This window comes from Triturus cristatus, chromosome 7, assembly GCF_964204655.1.
Source record: "Triturus cristatus chromosome 7, aTriCri1.1, whole genome shotgun sequence".
In the NCBI taxonomy this organism is placed as follows: Eukaryota; Metazoa; Chordata; class Amphibia; order Caudata; family Salamandridae; genus Triturus; species Triturus cristatus.
Window position 1 is genome coordinate 1876791809 of NC_140590.1, and position 21529 is coordinate 1876813337.

The 21529-nt window shown below is 55.3% G+C and overlaps 1 protein-coding gene across 1 annotated transcript in view; it reads left to right on the plus strand.

Moving 5' to 3' along the window:
* The window catches only part of LOC146813587 (erythroid membrane-associated protein-like), a 210081-nt gene that overhangs the window by 105161 nt on the left and 83391 nt on the right, over window positions 1-21529 (plus strand). Inside the window, exon 3 of the mRNA XM_085614778.1 lies at window positions 21168-21299. Within this exon, the coding sequence (XP_085470904.1) occupies window positions 21168-21299 (132 nt within the window). The remainder of the gene's footprint in view (window positions 1-21167; window positions 21300-21529) is intronic.

The following is a 21529-nucleotide window of genomic DNA, read 5'->3' on the forward strand; positions in this document are numbered from 1 at the left end:
GAATAGTAGTAGGATGTAGGTTTCTTCTGTTTAGCAGAGTTTCTTCTTCGTTCAATGCTTTGGTTTAAGGCATAGTAGAAGACTTGTTTTAATTGGTTTATATAGTGGTTTTAAATTGTTTCTTGAATGTTATTGGTTGCTTTCTGTATGTGGCCTTTCTATTGGATGTTTTCAATTTTTTTTATTTAATCGTTTTCCTATTATTGAAAATGCTAAGTAAGAGTATATTTAGTTTTAAAGGAGGAGAGTTTTAAATAATTATATAGAAAAAGATTGTTTATAATGTGTTTTAATTTTTTTGAATGTGTTCGAAATGCCTATGTGATAATTATTTCTGTGTTTTTCTATTATGTTGTTAAATATTTATATAGTTATAAATGTTATGTTTATGTTTAAGTAGAATATAATTGGAAAATGTATGTTTTAGGAAAATATTGTATTTATGTTGTTTAAAGTATTGGTTTTATTAGTATTAGAATTGTCGATATATTTAAAAAAAACGATATTATTGATGTCTATATTTTGGTTATCGATATTTGTTACATGTGTTATATTTGTTTATTTATGTCGATATTTAGTATTGCGATATTGATGTGTGCGATTTTTGTGTGATCGATATAATTGTATTACGATATTGTACTGTCGATATTAGTGTAGTTTTTTAATTAAGTATACAATGTCGATAATTTTGATGTCGATATTTTTGTTGCGATATTTGTGTAGTTCGATAATGTGTCTTTCGATAATATGTCAGAGATCCGTTCCCATTCATACTAAGAGTCCCCGTCAAACCACACACATATTGCCAATCTTTTTCCACAATGGGCTCAGTTAGACACGCATTCCATCTCTCTAGACTTCCATCCGGTGCAGACACGCTCTCGGTTTTTATCATTTTATATAATCTAGATATCATTCTTTTGTTAGTGGGAGTGGTAAGCGCATACTGTAAGGCCAACAGTGTAGGTGGTTCCTGTGGGTAAGTGGTATAGTGTTCCCTTATCGCATACCGCAATCTATGCATAGCAAACCGAAATAACAGAGTTTGATTACTAATGAATTGTAGATCTTCCGGCGTGACAAACGACCCATTCGGATATACATCCTGCATTATGCTAAAACCCGCCTCACGAAACAGTCTCATCAACGGCTCTTCATGGGTGACTGACAGCGCGGCATGGTGCTCTATGGCCATAGCTGGCGCATATAAAGGCAGTTTCCGTGCCAGATGCCCTATCGCGTGCCAGGCTGCTATAGTGGCGTCCACTGCATTTATTTCAGTTTTCGGGGTACCCCGCGCGCGATGAGTAAGTACGCTACACAGCGGCACCGGAGCAGCATCTCCCTCCTCCACTGCCACATGCGGGGTAAACGCATGTGGTCTCTGCCAATAATATATATATTGAGCCTGGGTGCTCAGGTAGTAAACATAGAAATCCGGCGCGCCAAACCCTCCTCTGTTATACCCATTAGTGAAAGTTGTCCATTTTACGCGAGCGTGTCTGCCACCCCAAACCAACCGCAAAAGGACCCTGCAAACAGGCAGAAAAAAACACCGCGTTAGCACCACCGGGATATTGATAAATAGATAGAGAAACCACGGCAAAACCACCCTCTTAATGAGCGCTATGCGGTCAGCAAGCGACAGTGGCAACGAAATCCACCTGTCCACCTGCTTCTCCAATCTAGTGTATGCCCTCCCGTAATTTTCTCTTATCACTGTGCATGGATTCCTATGGATCCAAACCCCAAGGTACTTAACCGGCTCCGTAGACCACACTAGTGGGAACTCCACGTCAGGCCTCTCGGTAGATTCCGTCGATGGAATAATGACAGACTTATCCCAGTTCACGCAGAGACCCGACAAACGACCAAATCTAACATATTCCCGAAGCAGTTGCGACAGATACCGAGACAGGTCACGCACGAACAGCACCATATCATCCGCGTAAAGCCAAATGGCCACCGGGCGATAATTAAAATTAAGAGCTGTCTCCCTATGTCTTTGCCGAAGTACACACGCCAATGGTTCTAGTAGGATTGCAAATATTAACGGAGACACGGGACACCCCTCTCGGGTGCCTCTCTCTATGCTAAAAGGTTCAGATGTCAGCCCTCCAACACGTACCCTAGCCGTCGGTTCCGCATAGAGCACAGCTATCCACTGTAAGAACAAGGGTGGGAATCCCATTCGTCTTAAAATAAATCTCATGTAAGTCCATTCCACAGAATCAAATGCTTTAGCTGCATCTAGTAGCACTGCCGCAGCAGGCAAAGTCGGCTCAAGTACATGACGGCATAATTGTTTTTGTGCAGGAAGGAACACCTACCTGCACAAAGGAGGTGTTTTCCTTGTTCTAAGTGTGCTGGCAAGAGGAAAAAACGAGGAGAAGTGTAAACATTTCTCCTCGTTACGCCTGCTTTGGGAAGGCGTTAGTTGTGGCGCTGCGCCAGATACACTAAGGTGCCGATCACGATCTGGCAAAAAATTACCCCGTGCGACTCGTATCCGGTCTTTTTACCGTACGAATCGTACAAGTGCCGTACGAACTGGCAATCACGATTCGCATGGGAAAAAGTCCATACGAACCGCATTGGGAATCATTCCCCACACGTCCTCGGGTCGGAAAATGTGTCCGACACGTCCTCGGACGATTTACCGTACAAACGTGAAAAGTCAAGTCCGACCGAGGAAGCACGATCCATCCCGTGCGTCCGAGGTTACAACCGTATGGGAAAAACACCGTCCGCACCGAACTCCTATAGCAACCATGGAGACATGTGCCCGCATACGCGCCCAACACTCCCCCCAGCCCCCGTACGTCCGACACGTACCCCCCGTGTATGTACACCCCCACCCGTCTAGGTACACCCCAGTACGTTCGAGTCCTACCCCCACCCCTGTACGTGTCATACCACCGTCCATGTACACCCCAGTACGTTCGAGTCCTACCCCCACCCCTGTATGTGTCCTACCCCCGTGTACCCCCACCCCAGTACGTTCCAGTCGTACCCCCACCCCTGTACGTGTCCTACCCCCGTGTACCCCCACCCCAGTACGTTCCAGTCGTACCCCCACCCCTGTACGTGTCGTACCACCGTGTACCCCCACCCCAGTACGTTCCAGTCGTACCCCCACCCCTGTACGTGTCGTACCACCGTGTACCCCCACCCCAGTACGTTCGAGTCCTACCCCCACCCCTGTACGTGTCGTACCACCGTGTACCCACACCCCAGTACGTTCGAGTCCTACCCCCACCCCTGTACGTGTCGTACCACCGTGTACCCAGTACGTTCGAGTCCTACCCCCACCCCTGTACGTGTCGTACCACCGTGTACCCACACCCCAGTACGTTCCAGTCGTACCCCCACCCCTGTACATGTCGTACCACCGTGTACCCAGTACGTTCGAGTCCTACCCCCACCCCTGTACGTGTCCTACCCCCGTGTACCCCCACCCCAGTACGTTCCAGTCGTACCCCCACCCCTGTACGTGTCGTACCACCGTGTACCCACACCCCAGTACGTTCCAGTCGTACCCCCACCCCTGTACGTGTCGTACCACCGTGTACCCAGTACGTTCGAGTCCTACCCCCACCCCTGTACGTGTCCTACCCCCGTGTACCCCCACCCCAGTACGTTCCAGTCGTACCCCCACCCCTGTACCTGTCGTACCACCGTGTACCCCCACCCCAGTACGTTCCAGTCGTACCCCCACCCCTGTACGTGTCGTACCACCGTGTACCCACACCCCAGTACGTTCCAGTCGTACCCCCACCCCTGTACGTGTCGTACCACCGTGTACCCAGTACGTTCGAGTCCTACCCCCACCCCTGTACGTGTCCTACCCCCATGTACCCCCACCCCAGTACGTTCCAGTCGTACCCCCACCCCTGTACGTGTCGTACCACCGTGTACCCCCACCCCAGTACGTTCCAGTCGTACCCCCACCCCTGTACGTGTCGTACCACCGTGTACCCACACCCCAGTACGTTCGAGTCCTACCCCCACCCCTGTACGTGTCGTACCACCGTGTACCCAGTACATTCGAGTCCTACCCCCACCCCTGTACGTGTCGTACCACCGTGTACCCCCACCCCAGTACGTTCCAGTCGTACCCCCACCCCTGTACATGTCGTACCACCGTGTACCCACACCCCAGTACATTCCAGTCGTACCCCCACCCCTGTACGTGTCCTACCCCCGTGTACCCCCACCCCAGTACGTTCCAGTCGTACCCCCACCCCTGTACGTGTCGTACCACCGTGTACCCACACCCCAGTACGTTCCAGTCGTACCCCCACCCCTGTACGTGTCGTACCACCGTGTACCCAGTACGTTCGAGTCCTACCCCCACCCCTGTACGTGTCGTACCACCGTGTACCCACACCCCAGTACGTTCCAGTCGTACCCCCACCCCTGTACATGTCGTACCACCGTGTACCCACACCCCAGTACGTTCCAGTCGTACCCCCACCCCTGTACGTGTCCTACCCCCGTTTACCCCCACCCCAGTACGTTCCAGTCGTACCCCCACCCCTGTACGTGTCGTACCACTGTGTACCCACACCCCAGTACGTTCCAGTCATACCCCCACCCCTGTACGTGTCGTACCACCGTGTACCCAGTACGTTCGAGTCCTACCCCCACCCCTGTACGTGTCCTACCCCCGTGTACCCCCACCCCAGTACGTTCCAGTCGTACCCCCACCCCTGTACGTGTCGTACCACCGTGTACCCCCACCCCAGTACGTTCCAGTCGTACCCCCACCCCTGTACGTGTCGTACCACCGTGTACCCACACCCCAGTACGTTCGAGTCCTACCCCCACCCCTGTACGTGTCGTACCACCGTGTACCCAGTACGTTCGAGTCCTACCCCCACCCCTGTACGTGTCGTACCACCGTGTACCCACACCCCAGTACGTTCCAGTCGTACCCCCACCCCTGTACATGTCGTACCACCGTGTACCCACACCCCAGTACGATCCAGTCGTACCCCCACCCCTGTACGTGTCCTACCCCCGTGTACACCCACCCCAGTACGTTCCAGTCGTACCCCCACCCCTGTACGTGTCGTACCACCGTGTACCCACACCCCAGTACGTTCCAGTCGTACCCCCACCCCTGTACGTGTCGTACCACCGTGTACCCAGTACGTTCGAGTCCTACCCCCACCCCTGTACGTGTCCTACCCCCGTGTACCCCCACCCCAGTACGTTCCAGTCGTACCCCCACCCCTGTACGTGTCGTACAACCGTGTACCCCCACCCCAGTACGTTCCAGTCATACCCCCACCCCTGTACATGTCGTACCACCGTGTACCCACACCCCAGTACGTTCGAGTCCTACCCCCACCCCTGTACGTGTCGTACCACCGTGTACCCAGTACGTTCGAGTCCTACCCCCACCCCTGTACGTGTCGTACCACCGTGTACCCACACCCCAGTACGTTCCAGTCGTACCCCCACCCCTGTACATGTCGTACCACCGTGTACCCACACCCCAGTACGTTCCAGTCGTACCCCCACCCCTGTACGTGTCCTACCCCCGTGTACCCCCACCCCAGTACGTTCCAGTCGTACCCCCACCCCTGTACGTGTCGTACCACCGTGTACCCACACCCCAGTACGTTCCAGTCGTACCCCCACCCCTGTACGTGTCGTACCACCGTGTACCCAGTACGTTCGAGTCCTACCCCCACCCCTGTATGTGTCGAACCACCGTGTATGTACATCCCAGTACGTTCGAGTCCTACCCCCAACACAACCTCCTAACGACGGAGCGCACCCCAGGCCCCAACATCACAACCGCATGTACGAGTCGTACCAAGCCACACACAAGGACAGCACCGTACAACCAAATGGCCCATGTACACACCGTACACACGCTCAAAACGCACGGACACAACCAGGACAAAACAAAACAACACAACAATACACCATTCGAATGGCACAAAGCCACTAAACATGGCCAAAAAACACTAAAACAACACCTTCACTGACCTGCAACTGCCAAAAACAAACAGAGGCCCAATACACCACCACTCCTTATAACCAACCCACCCAAAATTCAAACACAGCCACACCCACCAATGGACCAATAAAAAGGGCCCACACACACAAACCATGAGCCTTTGCAACAGACCCACTGCTGCCAGACCCCACAGACAACCCACAGCACCAGACCTCAACCTTTACTACACCTTACACTTGCACACCTTCACACAATCACCTTCACAAACACACCCTCATCACATTCACACACACACGCACCTGCACAACCACACCCACACACCCACAACCATCCACACACCACCCCCACCATCCACACCCCCCCCCACCATCCACACCCCTCATCATGCCCACTACCAAGAATCCAAAGTTCAGTAACCGAGAGTTGGAGGTTCTTGTTGATCAAATCCTCAGAGTCGAGCCACAGATCTTTGGAACATTGGTCAGAAACACCAGCCAGGCAGCAAAAACAGCCATGTGGCAGACCATCGTCGATGCTGTGAATGCTGTTGCGGACACCAGACGGACCAGGCAGGAATGCCAGAACAGGTGGTACGATCTGCGGAGGAGGGTCCGAGCCAAGAGGCAGGATGAACACGACCAGGCCAACGCCACCGGAGGAGGGCCCTCCCGCAGACCCGTACACTACCATCCCTGGGAGGAGAGGGTGATGGCCATACTGCCGGTGGAGGCAGTCGAAGGATTAGAAGGACTCCGAGACCCGGGTGAGTACACAAACAACGCACCTCACATGGGGGGAACGGCATCCACAACCAACATCACTAACAGGCACGCAACCACCACAAGCCATCGCATGACTCAACCACACTCCATGAGCACGCACATGCCACTGCTGCCACCATGCCCCATGCACCCAGCTGGACAATGTCAAGTCACAGGCCACAGAAGACAACAACACATGACACGGTAACCCGGATGGCGGGAGGCTGGGCCCCAAAAAGCACATAGTGCAACTCAGAAGCAGACAACAATTCACTCTACCCATATGGCCTAGGTCACAGCCAGACAAACAGTGTGTCCCAACACAGGAATGACTTGCCAGCAAATGGCGGACGCCTTGCATCAACACATGGGGGTGAAGGCACTGTTCTGCACATGACAGCAGCTAATGAACAGCCAACATTGTGAAAGAGTGGCAGCACACACCACCACAGCAGCAGCGCACAGACACACATCACACCCAATGGGTGCCTGGAGATCAGGAACAAACTCACATCAACAAGCCAAGGGCCACTCAAAGATCTGCTAACAGTGTGTGCCCAGGAAGCTGGGCCGAGGTGACAGAGGGTGACACACGGAGGGAGGGAGAGGGGGACACAGAGGGAGGGAGAGGGGGACAGAGAGGGAGGGAGAGGGGGAAAGAGAGGGAGGGAGACGGACAGAGGGAGGAGGCTGACACACGGAGGGAGGGAGAGGGGGACACAGAGGGAGGGAGAAGGCGACAGAGAGGGAAGGAGAGGGGGACAGAGAGGGAGGGAGACGGACAGAGGGAGGAGGCTGACACACGGAGGGAGGGAGAGGGGGACAGAGAGGGAGGGAGAAGGCGATAGAGAGGGAGGGAGAGGGGGACAGAGAGGGAGGGAGAGGGGGACAGAGAGGGAGGGAGACGGACAGAGGGAGGAGGCTGAGACACGGAGGGAGGGAGAGGGGGACACAGAGGGAGGGAGAAGGCGACAGAGAGGGAAGGAGAGGGGGACAGAGAGGGAGGGAGACGGACAGAGGGAGGAGGCTGACACACGGAGGGAGGGAGAGGGGGACACAGAGGGAGGGAGAAGGCGACAGAGAGGGAGGGAGAGGGGGACAGAGAGGGTGGGAGACGGACAGAGGGAGGAGGCTGACACACGGAGGGAGGGCGAGGGGGACACAGAGGGAGGGAGAAGGCGACAGAGAGGGAGGGAGAGGGGGACAGAGAGGGAGGGAGATGGACAGAGGGAGGAGGCTGACACACGGAGGGAGGGAGAGTGGGACAGAGAGGGAGGGAGAGGGGGACAGAGAGGGAGGGAGACGGACAGAGGGAGGAGGCTGACACACGGAGGGAGGGAGAGGGGGACACAGAGGGAGGGAGAAGGCGACCGAGAGGGAGGGAGAGGGGGACAGAGAGGGAGGGAGACGGACAGAGGGAGGAGGCTGACACACGGAGGGAGGGAGAGGGGGACACAGAGGGAGCGAGACACAGGGAGAGCTAATCAGCCGTGTTGCGTGTGTGAATGTCTGCTCGTCAGCAGGTAGACTGCGTGCATGTAGACAAGGGTGGCCAGTCCCAGAACCCCCCCTTTTCACCATGGCAAAACACAGGGCCATGTCACAACCTGTTCACGAGCACAAGGACAGCTACCTGGATCATATAAGTGTGTGGATCCACTCCATGTGCACATGTACAGTGCTACACGGAAGGCGCCAATGCATGGCTCGCCACACCTGCCCACTCCACTGCTGACTGCAGTCACACTTGACGCAGCAAGTAAGACTGTGCCACACATAGTTAAAGGGGCCAAAGTGGTGCCCAAGGGACACACCCATGCACAAGTGCACTGTGAGTGGAATGCAAGACCGATCCTAATTCCAAGAGGAAATGTGCCAACTTTGAAACGGATGAAACATGGATGTTGCATGGACCAAAATTAACATTGTCTCTCTCACACACAGGTCAACGTCGTGGTGCACCCCCCAACACTGGGGGGGAACACTCACAGGACCCGGATCTGCAGGAGCCCGATCCCACCGGCAGCGACCACTCTCACCACTCTGCGGACGACCCCGACCGACCTGGCCCCTCTGGTGTCCAACCACCTGCAGCACCTGCGTCAGGTACAACTGTGCCAACCACCACCCCCACTCCTGCCACATCCCAGGAGACACCCAGGATCCCTGCCCCAACACCACAATGCAGCCAGGCTCGCCAGGAGGGACACGGTGTCCCGGGCACCCAGGAGGAGGCAGGCAACAACGCCAATGCCACCCCTCAGGGGTCCCGGAGACCCCATGTGCCCACAAGTGCAGGCCAGGTGCAAGTGGGCAGGGGTGGTGGGAGTGGAGGACGGCGGAGGCGCGAGCCTGACCAGTTGGCTGGGGATCCGGTATTTTCCCATGTCCGTAACATCCTGGACTCATACCGGCAGGACACCACGGGCATGGCCCAGGTTGTGTCCGTCCTCGAGGGGATCAAGGCCCAGCAGGCCCAGCAACATGCGGAGCTAATTGCCTGTCTACTGGTACACCAACGGAGGATGGAGGACAGACAGGCTGAGCAAGTGACGGCATTCCAGGGGATTCACGCTACACTCCGTCGGATGGCCGACACCATGGCCGACCCTCCCTGTGCCAGAAGGCGGAGAACATCACCACCCACAGGGAGGGATCAGGAGGAGGAGGAGGAAACATCCGACGGAGCATCCCAGACGTCGTCACGGCCTGCTGGTGAGGTTCCCCGCAGGAGGCCGGGTCGTCCAGGGAAAGGACCGTGAGGGTGGCTGCTACATCACCATCTCCCAGGACACCTGGCCTGGCACCTGGCCCACTGGAGCAACAGCATCACAGCATCAAGAGACATTCTCTGCCACATGGCCCTGCTGGTCACTGGCTGACCAATGTTGACAAAGACTGTGGCATGGACTCTGAGGATTTCCAATGGCAAGGACACCAACTCCCCTACTGAACTTTGGATTCCATAATCCCGGAAAGCCCCTCACTTTGTCCCCCCCCCCCCAATAATAAATCACACTATGAAGAGTAGATGCCTGCTGGTAGCATTATTACCTAACATGTGTCTTGTAAAGTCTAAACATGCCTCAGTCATCTTTTCTCTTCAACCATCCACACCCTGGGGCCTGAGTCTGGCACAGGACACATGGGTCACAGTGTATTAGGCAAGACAGACATGGAGCACCATACACACCCGTGATGGGCACAACCAGCTGAGGGGGTGGCCGAACAACCGTGCTGACACACACATTGAGTACACCAACAGTCATGCGCAGAGGTCAGGGATCCAGTCCAGTGTCCTGGGGGGCACCCAGGTATGTGTAGACAGGTGGCAGAACCATGTCCAGCAAGCTTGAGTCCGGTGGATGCAGAGAATGGGGGCCTGGCCAACGTTGGATGCATGGGGATGGCACATGTCACAATACCCACGCAGTCATGGACATCATGCCCAATACACAGTCTCAGCCCACACACACAGCTTGCATCTTGCCACTCGACACATTGACACATAGCCACAATCAGGGAATACCATGGCAGACATGCAGGATGCACCGTGCCAACACACCAGCATTGACTGAGAAGAGGCACCTTGGAGGCATAGGGACACCTTTATTAGTCATGTATTCGGGATTGCAGAGGCAACTCGAAGTACACATGAACACATCATGTGGAGTGACATGTGGGTCCAACACTGGCACCCCCCTTCTGCAGCACAAATGCGTGATAGCCATGGTACTGGCACACAAGCGTCGGCTAACAGCTAAATACCCACAGCTGCACACGGAGAGCCTGCCATACACCATAGATCCGCTGATGTCGAAGTCCCACACCATGTCAAGCCAATGCTAACCGTATGTGTCCGAGGGCAGTGTCACACACATTGATGCCATCATCACAATCCACTATCCCATCACTGATGACTGTCAACCAGGCAGACCATCTATTCAGGTGTACACAGCTGCATGTCGTGTCCCATGGGGATGCGACATGGCTGCAGAGGAACAACACATCGACAGGGGCAGTGTGCATACATCGTGAACAACTGCCACAAACAATACACCCCAGATGCATCCCTTACCCCATGGAGACTTCCAAACGTGTCCGTGCCTGTAACGCTGAGTCAGCCCACGATGTCATGTCCATGAGGAATAGCAGTGGCACAACAATGCAACCTGCAAACGGCATGTGCAGGTACCTGGGGAAGAGAGACACACAAGAAGTCAGCCACAAATAACACAGCCACTTGCATGTGCATTTACTCGACACATGTATGGATGACAACATGCTAGGTCATCATTGTGACTGGGGAAATACTACCATCACTGCCACCATCACTCCAGTGACACACCCACACACACCTCTGACTCACGTGCCATACATGCAGGTGGAGACACACATCACAACGCATGCCACACGGGGACCAATGCGTGCACACTCAGACACTGGTACTCACCACTAAGCAAAGAAGTCGCGTATGAGCCGAGTCCGGATGTCCTCTTGCGGCTCCACATCCTCCACATCACTAGCCCCATTGCCAAGCCCTTCGTCCTCCACGGGTGGATGGTCCTCGTCATGTTGATTCAGGATGAGTGGCACAGCTTTCTCAACTGCCATGTTGTGCAGCATGCAGCAGACCATGAAGATCTTGCAGACCTTCGCCGGGGCATAAGGGAGTGCACCGCCGGTCTTGTGGAGGCACCGGAATCGGCTCTTCAGCATGCCAAACGTCCTCTCTATCACTCGCCTTGTCCGGCCATGGGCGGTGTTGTAGCGGAGCTGGGCCGGCGTGATGGGGTTGCGGAGAGGTGTCAGCAGCCAAGGCATGTTGGGATAGCCAGCGTCCCCTACATGGGAAGCACATGGACATCGTTAAAAGTGGTGAAGCGGTCGTGCTGGTAGGCTATACAGAATACAGGACAGACAGACTGTACCCACCAACAACACATGCCCGTTCGTTGCGCAGCTGTATCATCATATCCGGCATCCCGCTACGCCTCATGATGTAGGCATCGTGTGCTGATCCTGGAAAACGAGCACAGACATGTGAAATCACCATGTTGGACAGACACACCACAAGGGCATTGATGGAGTGGTAGTGCTTCCGATTGCGGTACGCCACCTCCCGTGCGTGTGGTGGTACCAAAGCTACATGTGTCCCATCTATGGACCCAATGACATGGGGCATCCCTCCCAGGGCATAGAATCCACGCTTGACCTCAGTCATCTGTTCAGGGGTTGGGAACTTGATGAAGTCATCCAGGTGAATCAACATGGCCTCCAAGAAATCATGCAGCACACCGCTGAACATGCTCTGGGACATGCCACCAACATGAGCTATGGTATTTTGGAAGGTACCCGTGGCAAGAAAATGTAGGGCAGCCATTACCTTCAGCTGGGGTGTCAGTGCCGTAGGATACCTGTGCTGCGGTTGCAGGTGTGGTGCCAGTCTCGCCGTCAGCTCCAGAATCAACGGTTGGGTGAAGCGGTAGAGCCGGATCCTGTCATTCTCCTGCATGGCAGCCAAGTCTGGAATTCTTCGGGCAAGAGGCGGCGCTCTGCAGTAATTTGGAAGTGACAAGGAAGAGTGAGTGCACTACGACAACAACTCATGTCTACTGAGCACATGTAAATCTGGCAATACACACATGCTACATAGGGAGTCAGGTATGTGCTACATGCCCAGGACACGTATGGATGCAAGGTGACACTCCTTCCAAAACCCAGCTACACACGGAGATTGAGAACCTCCCCATGCCACGCCATGGGAATAGCTGTGTCCCAGTGCAAGTGAACAGCCCGACGCAAGACAGAAGTGACATACACCCACACATCAGCAGAAGTAGGATGCCGATTGTAGAGACTGGTAGCGGAACACCGGAGCCACAGGTCACATGACATTACACTAGGCCTGCCCACACACCTTGCCATGAAGGTGCACATGTCATGACTCACCACACATTCCTTGTGAGGATGCTGACATGGCCTTGTCACGCTACTCCGTGTCCCATGCATACATGTGCACCTCACATCCGATAACACATGTGGCATGGTGTGCGGAACAGTGTGCAATGACAATCTACACACAGACACATGTTGGTTGCTGCAACGGCTGCAGCTTTTGAGGGTGCTACAACATCAACCTGATGGAAATCCCGCACACATAAATGACATAGTCACATTGTGCACTGTGGGTAGTGACAAGTCATGTGTCATAACCCCTGTACCGGGCATCATGGAACACTTCCGTGTGTTGGTGTCCGTGCCATGCCAGTGACGCTCACCCCAAGTGCGCAGTACGACATGCACACATGTCAAAGGAGTCAAGGGCATGCCTGGCACACATTGCACCGTCACACAGTACACCTATACACATCTCATCATACATCTGGTGCCTTCTCCACTCAGGAGTCATGTTCCACATCACAGCCTGTCACACCTGTGCCCCACACATGTAGTAATGCACAGACGATGCCTTGATGTCCATACCTGGACAAGTATGTCCATCCATGGACAGGTATGTCCATCCATGGACAAGTATGTCCGCCCTATTCCTACCTGTGTGTCGCCTATCACCACTGTGATGTGTAAAAAACGCCGTACTGCTGCTAAGAGGGCCTGTGTATGTTCCCAAATCACTGTGGGAGTGCTGCCGTATGTGTACCCATCGTGATGGCGAGCGTACAGGCATTTGTACGCTCACTATCACTACGAGTACGCATACGCGTGCAGACCCATAGTGATAGTGAGCGTAGATGCGTGTGTACGGTCCGTACCACTACGGGTACGCATACGCGAGGACACCCATAGTGATAGTGAACGTAGGCATGCATGTACGGGCCGTTGCCATGCATTTGGGGTGCCCTAGGGCCCCGAAACGCACCGTACCTGTGTGTGATGCTCCAAATTACATAGGGGACAAGTATTAAGGCCTACATGCATGCTGGTTGTCATGGAGACCAAGTTCAAATTTCGAAATTGTTCTGGAAGGTGCACAGCAGAAGTCAGTTGGAATTCTTCTACTTTGTTGCAATGTGTTTGTGGGGCTGACATCATGCAGGAGAATGAAACCGATAGAGAACCCACAGACTGCTAGGTTTGAAGGGATTGGTGGAAACATAGGATGCAAATGTGAGTGACCAATCACTCTGTACTCTTGTGCATGAGACTGGGCAGAAGGGCACATATAAGGCAGCCAGGTCCCATGAGGGAGTACTTGCCTGCACATCTTTGCATTCGTCGACCCAGCTGCTGCTACTGATTCCCTGGAACCATGTCAAGGGCTGTGGAGAGGACACAGCCATTCACCCTGGAGGAGAACATGGCTCTGCTGGATGTGATCCTCCCACAGTACTCCATGCTGTATGGGCGACCAGGGTATCAGGTGAGTGCATAGGCCACTGGCACAGACTGTCCCTATGTTGTGACTGTGACTTCAGGCATTGTGTCCTGGTGTGACACACATGCCATGTACTGTCGGGGGGGTCCCAGGGGGGGGGTGCCTGATGTCTCCCAGCAGTGCCCTGAGACAGGAGGGGTGTGTGCCTATCACTAACAGCAGTGCCCTGAGACAGGAGGGGTGGATGCAGAGTCCTCCCAGCAGTGCCCTGAGACAGGAGGGGTGGGGGCCTATCACTAACAGCAGTGCCCTGAGACAGGAGGGGTGGGTGTGATGCACAGTGTGAGCCTTGATCATTGATTGTGACATTGCCATCATTCCACCTGTGTACCCACTATGGCACGTACTGCTTTTTCCCTCACCAGGGGATGATGTCCCTATGACAAAGGTGCAATGCGTTGACTGCATGACATGCCTTGTTGTAACCAGCTAATTTGTACTCATATGTCTCTCTGTGACATGTGGCTGGTGTATTGATGTGGTGTCACTTGTTCTTCCTCACAGGTAGGCGCCACTGCCAAGGAGCAGATCTGGCTGACCGCCGTCAGTGCCGTGAGGGGTGTGGATGGTCGGAGGCGGAGCCTGCCCCAGGTGAGGAAACGCTGGCAGGATATCCGGTGCTGGACACGGAGGATTGCACGGCTCCTGCTGGGGGACTCACCTGAGAGCCACAAGAACCGCGGCGGCCGCCGCCGTCTGAGCCAGCTCCACAGGCGTGTGCTGCCGGTGGTCTTTCCAGACCTGGAGAGGCGCTTACAGGCGATGCAGCAGCCGGAAGGGGGTAGGTACATGTGTGTTTGTTGTGTGTCACCGGCATTTGTAAGGGCACAGTAGCATGAATTCACTGGCAGGGTTTAAAGGTGCTGTGCAGATCCTGTTTGCCCCAGTATAGCGCTGCGCCCCTGCCACCCTTCCCCTCCTTGCAATGTGTTCCCTGGTCTGTGTGTAGTCACTCCTTCACAAGGTAATGTAGGATGGCGCTTTGTCCACGAGAACAATGACTGTAGCATCATGTGTGGGGGTGGTGTGTAACAGGTTGTGGGACCTTGCCTGTGCACTGTCAAGTTCACTGCATGTGGGTTCCATGTCAGTTGGCACTGATGCTGACTCCAGACATGGGAGTTGGTCTCTCATGTGTCATGCCTTACAGCGCGCATGTCCTATGTAGTGGCCTGTGACATGATGTGCATGAGTGTGCGATACGCATAGTGCAGGGATGGTGACGTGTGTTGCAGTCATTACCATTCAGTAGCATGTAGTTGCGTGCCCACTACTGTCCCCTGGGGCACCTTTTCCTCAGTGGTGTATGTGTCATCATAAACGTGGACACTCTCAGTGTCTACAGCGTAGGTTGTGCTCTGTGCCATTGTCCCCTGTCACCATGTATATGACGTGCTATTTTGTACAGGTGTCCACTGTGCAGCCTGACCTGATTGTCCTTCTTCATACTCACAGTTGCCAGTGCCTGTGTGTCTTGTTATACTCATCTGAGGATGGGCACTGGTACCTCATTATTTGTACAGGCGCACCTTGGCTGTTTGGCGTTCAATCTTGCATTTTGCCTGCCCCTGTGTTTATCACCCAGACTATGAGATGTTGGTGCCACCTGTGTCTCAACTATTTGCCTCGTGTAGGGCTTTGTTGGGGCGGGCAATGCCTATGTGTCAAATCCAGATTTCTACTTGCTGGGTCTGGGCAGTGTGTGATGTTTCTGGACACACACGCAAGGTGCAGTGACCGAGTCATGTTGGGCATCTTTTCAGCATTACCTATGCAGCATGTGTCTCAAGTTCATGGATATGGTCCCTGGTCATCGGTATTTTCGCCAACGCTGTGTGGTGCAGATGCAGTGCTGGATTGTCCCCAGGGCCTGGGTGCTATGTCAGACTCCGTTTCCTGTCTTTAGCTATTGTCTCATGCTCTCCATGGTATTTCAGTGGCATGGTGGCTCAACCAACTGTGTGTTTCATGCCCTACATCGGTACCTTGTTTAGTAGATGTTAGGGATCTTCCTTTTCAGGCTATGCAGTGTTACCTATGTCGATTGGACTCATGTGACTGATGTGTACAGCTGTCTGATTAATTTCTATCTCTCCACCCTGCCCACAGCATCGTCGGGGGACACAGAGGGAGACATGGACACAGGCAAGGCGGAGGGACCGAGCACCAGTGCCAGCCGTGACATCGGGGCTGGCACATCGAGTGGGACAGAGGTGGAGGATAGTGCGGCCGAGGACCTGTCGACTGGCACGTCAGAATACGAAGCTGACAGGTCCGAGGAGGATGTCTCCGAGTGGGCGGTGGCTGCACCAGCAGCTGACAGCGGAACAACACCTCGCACCGCCCCCTCAGTTCCCATCAGCCACCTCCCACTTGCTCGTGTCCCTTCCCAGCGTGCCCGGTCACCGCATGTCTCCTTCCGGCCAGGCACCGCACCCCCTGCCCCTGTCTCCACTGCTGCCGCCAATGCTGAGTCTGTGGACATCCAGCGGCAACTGCAGGTTGGTCAGGCTGCGATCCTTAATGTCCTCCATGCCCACGGGAAAACCCTCACCAACATCGAGGCATTCTTGGAGGGCATTCATTCATCGCAGGCTGACCAACGCAACTTGCTGAGGTCCATAGACTCCACACTGACTGCAGCAGTGGGTCTCCTGCAGCGCGACCTCCCCCCACCTACCCCTGCCCCATCCACACTTCCCACTCCCATGCCTGTCCCACGTACACCCAGACGTCGGCATGCACCCACATCAACAGACACAGGCACCACACCAGCAGGGAAGGTCCACCGCACTCCTCCTGACACGCACACACAGGGTGAGGTAGGCACACCCACTGGGTCGGGGGGCAAACGTGTGACACGCAGCCATAGTGGGAGTCCGCATTCCACCCAGTCCACTCCCTCCAAATCCCCTCCCCTCAGCTCTCCTGGCCACATCTCCCCCAAGGACTCCTTCATGGCCGCTCTGTCCCTGAGCCCCACAGTTACACCACCACGCAAGCGGTCAAGGAAGTCCTCGGTCAGGGTGGTTGAGTCTCCCCCCCTGTCTCCACCCTCCCCCGGTGGCGCTGCGACCCATCCCTCTGACCCCCCCCCTCCTTGGGGCCTGAGGTCCCTTCGGGTGCAGGGGAGTCCCTGGAGGACCTTGCTAAGGTGTGTAGTGCCATCCTGGCCTCCGCCTTTGGCCATGACACACCCCCTGTGGTTGAGTCCTCCATCCCTGCACCCACAACGCCGCCCCTTTGCCCTGATGTCCGTGCGGTGCCTGGTGCTTCCCCCCCCACTGATGCCCTCACCAGTATGGAAGACGATGCCATTTGACTGTGCAGGCAAGGTAGGGGACACGCATCCCACTGTGTCCCCATCCAGCTGCGAATCATTGACTGCCCTATGGGCTTTGTGAATATTGAACTGCCTGCGATCCACGGACATTGTGCTCATGCTGAATAAAGCTTAATTTTGTTTTCATTATCACACTACTGCTATGGTGGTATTGGTGTTGGTGGGGCTGCTACATGGTTTTGGGTGGTGTTTAAGGGTTTGGGTGTGTGGGATATGTAGTAGTGTTCTGCTCATTGGGGGGACCCTGGGATCTGTGTGCCATCACAAGGTGTTGGCTAACTTCCTTTGGTCATGTAAGCAGTTACTGCATGGTGCAATTGTCCCAGGGTGTATTCCTTCCTCTGTGTACCCAGATTTCTTCCCTGCAGGGTGTTCCCAATGTTTAGCGCAGAGCAGTGTCTACATGAGCTGTGTGTGTGACGGAGCCCTTCTACTTTGGCCATGCATGCATGGCCATGTCTCCACCTGCAACAATCGTGGCATCCTTGGTGATCACTGTACTTGTGTGTGGAGTCTGTTGACATGAGTTCATGGGGACATGTTCCCTTGTAGGCAGTATGGATGTGGGTAATTCCGGCCTCACACACATGTGTTATACCCCTCCTGTCTCTGGGCACTGCTGGGAGGACTCTGCACACACACCTCCTGTCTCTGGGCACTGCTGGGAGTGATAGGCACACACCCCTCCTGTCTCTGGGCACTGCTGGGAGTGATAGGCACCCACCCCTCCTGTGTCTGGGCACTGCTGGGAGGACTCTGCACCCACCCCTCCTGTGTCTGGGCACTGCTGGGAGGACTCCACACCCACCCCTCCTGTCTCTGGGCACTGCTGGGAGGACTCTGCACCCACCCCTCCTGTCTCTGGGCACTGCTGGGAGGACTCCACACCCACCCCTCCTGTGTCTGGGCACTGCTGGGAGGACTCTGCACCCACCCCTCCTGTGTCTGGGCACTGCTGGGAGGACTCTGCACCCACCCCTCCTGTGTCTGGGCACTGCTGGGAGGACTCCACACCCACCCCTCCTGTCTCTGGGCACTGCTGGGAGGACTCTGCACCCACCCCTCCTGTGTCTGGGCACTGCTGGGAGGACTCCACACCCACCCCTCCTGTCTCTGGGCACTGCTGGGAGGACTCTGCACACACCCCTCCTGTCTCTGGGCACTGCTGGGAGTGATAGGCACACACCCCTCCTGTCTCTGGGCACTGCTGGGAGTTATAGGCACACACCCCTCCTGTCTCTGGGCACTGCTGGGAGGACTCTGCACCCACCCCTCCTGTCTCTGGGCACTGCTGGGAGGACTCCACACCCACCCCTCCTGTGTCTGGGCACTGCTGGGAGGACTCTGCACACACCCCTCCTGTCTCTGGGCACTGCTGGGTGGACTCTGCACACACACCTCCTGTCTCAGGGCACTGCTGGGAGTGATAGGCACACACCCCTCCTGCCTCTGGGCACTGCTGGGTGGACTCTGCACACACACCTCCTATTACTGGATATGTACGCTTGGAACATACACGGTGGGGGTGCGCTCCATGCATTCGAGGTGAGGGTACGAATCTAGTTACACTGGTGTGGTGGGGGTACGGTCCGTGAGTCCGCGGGTGGGGGTACGGGTCGTACTTACACTGTTGGGGTGGGGGGTACGCTCCTTGCATACGCGGGTGAGGGTTCGAGTCGTACTTACACTGTTGGCATGGGGGGTACGGTCCGTGAGTCCGCGGGTGGGGGTACGAGTCGTACTTACACTGTTGGGGTGGGGGGTATGCTCCTTGCATACGCGGGTGAGGGTACGGGTCGTACTTACACTGTTGGGGTGGGGGGTACGCTCCTTGCATACGCGGGTGGGGGTACGGGTCGTACTTACACTGTTAGGGTGGGGGTACGGTCCGTGAGTCCGCGGGTGGGGGTACGGGTCGTACTTACACTGTTGGGGTGGGGGGTACGCTCCTTGCATACGCGGGTGAAGGTACGGGTCGTACTTACACTGTTGGGGTGGGGGGTACGCTCCTTGCATACGCGGGTGGGGGTACGGGTCGTACTTACACTGTTGGGGTGGGGGTACGGTCCGTGAGTCCCCGGGTGGGGGTACGGGTCGTACTTACACTGTTGGGGTGGGGGGTACGCTCCTTGCATACGCGGGTGAGGGTACGGGTCGTACTTACACTGTTGGGGTGGGGGGTACGCTCCTTGCATACGCGGGTGGGGGTACGGGTCGTACTTACACTGTTGGGGTGGGGGTACGGTCCGTGAGTCCGCGGGTGGGGGTACGGGTCGTACTTACACTGTTGGGGTGGGGGTACACTCCATGCATACGGGGTGGGGGTAGGGTCCGTACATATCCGTCCCCACGCTATGTGATGCTTTTACGGTCCGTACCCAGGCCTTTGCCACGTGGGTACGATCCGTCCCGCCATTGTTGGGGTGACGTGTGTGTGGGCGTGGTACGACTCGTACCCACGCTCTTCAGGCGTGGGTACGGGACGTACCTGTCTGGTTGTGTTGCCGGTTCGCGTGGTGACGGACTTCCATTGTGGCGGTCGCTGGCTTATCAGGACACGCCCCCACCCCCTCGTGGTGACCAGGGCATGGGAGTCAGGTATGTCCAGGCCTGCGTCGTAACCTGTAGAGGAGGTGGACTGCTATGAGGGCAGGGATGACTCGTAGGTTCGGGTCCATGTCTGTCCGTCGCATACTGGTACTCCTTGATCGCGTCGTCCTGTCGCGTACGGGTCCTCCTTGATCGCGTCGTCCTGTCGCGTACGGGTCCTCCTTGGTCGCGTCGTCCTGTGTGTCCGTCGCGTACTGGTCCTCCTTGTTCGCGTCGTCGTCTGTCCGTCGCGTACTGGTGGTCCTTGTTCGCGTCGTCCTGATTTCCCGGCAGTTTTTGGCTGCCGCAAAATATTCACCGTGCGGGGTGACGTCGGTGCGAATCGTAATTCCTGGGTCGTGAATGGCTGGCTGCGAGCGTCCCGACGTCAGGTCGGCGCTTTTCCGGATCACATTGGTAGGTTTTTTTTGGTCGGTCGGGCTTTTTTACGATTCGTACGGTAATGGTGTACCCGTGCGAATCGTAATTCCTTGTTTGTAAAAATTGACGACCGGGTACGCGTCGGACGGAGATTATGCTCCGTCCGACGGTTCGTGCCCGGTTTTTGCCGGATCGTGATCGGCACCTAAGTGTAAATCTGAGGCTGTGTCAAAAAGCATTGGTGTTGCATGGGAACACCCACCGCAATACCCATGGAGCACCCCTTCCGCGCAGAGTAGGGCATTGCCTTACTCCATATTTACAAGGCGATGAAAAGCCATGCAGGGTGGCTTTGCGTGGCCTTGTAGATATGGGCCGGCACACTGCGCCTCCAGAGTGTCACAAAAGTGACGCTCTGGTGGTGTAAAAGTGCTGCAGGGGCATTGTTAATATGCCCCATAGTTTTATTAACGCATTGAAGCTACACATGTTTAACACCCTGTTACTACTCTACTCAAGGGTGTAAAGTGCTGAAGGGCTTTGTTATTGTGACTGGAAGAAAAGTAGGGCCCTGAAGTTTGGACCGGAAAAGAAATTCACCCTTTCTTCTTCACTTAATATCTCCTCTTTGTTTTCTCTCCCTCACCCTCTCCTTCTCCCTCACCCTCTCTCTCTCTCTCTCTCCCCTCCACCTCCCCTCTCTTCTGGTTCTCCCCCCTGCAGTGGAGAGAGCAGTATTCTACAGCCCCAGGGTGCAGAGCTCTGCTGGTCTCCAGGACGAGGCTGGAGATTGTCCAGGGTCTTCCCAGAATCCTCCGCGCTCTCTTCTGAAAACCTCGCTGTGCCTCCGTCCAGGTAAACACCCTTTCATCTCTTGTTTCTGCATGTTGTGGTACATGACATGTTCATGTGTGTTAGGGTTCAGCCATGTTAGTGAGCGTCACTCTGGGAGTGTAGATGCTGTAAGTGAGGGCGGGGGTTGTAGACACAGAGATGATTTAGTCTTGGGTAGTAGTGCCTCATACCAGTGTTGGATCAAAGATGCCAAGAGCTCTAAAACAGCTACAATTATGGTGCAGTGGGCC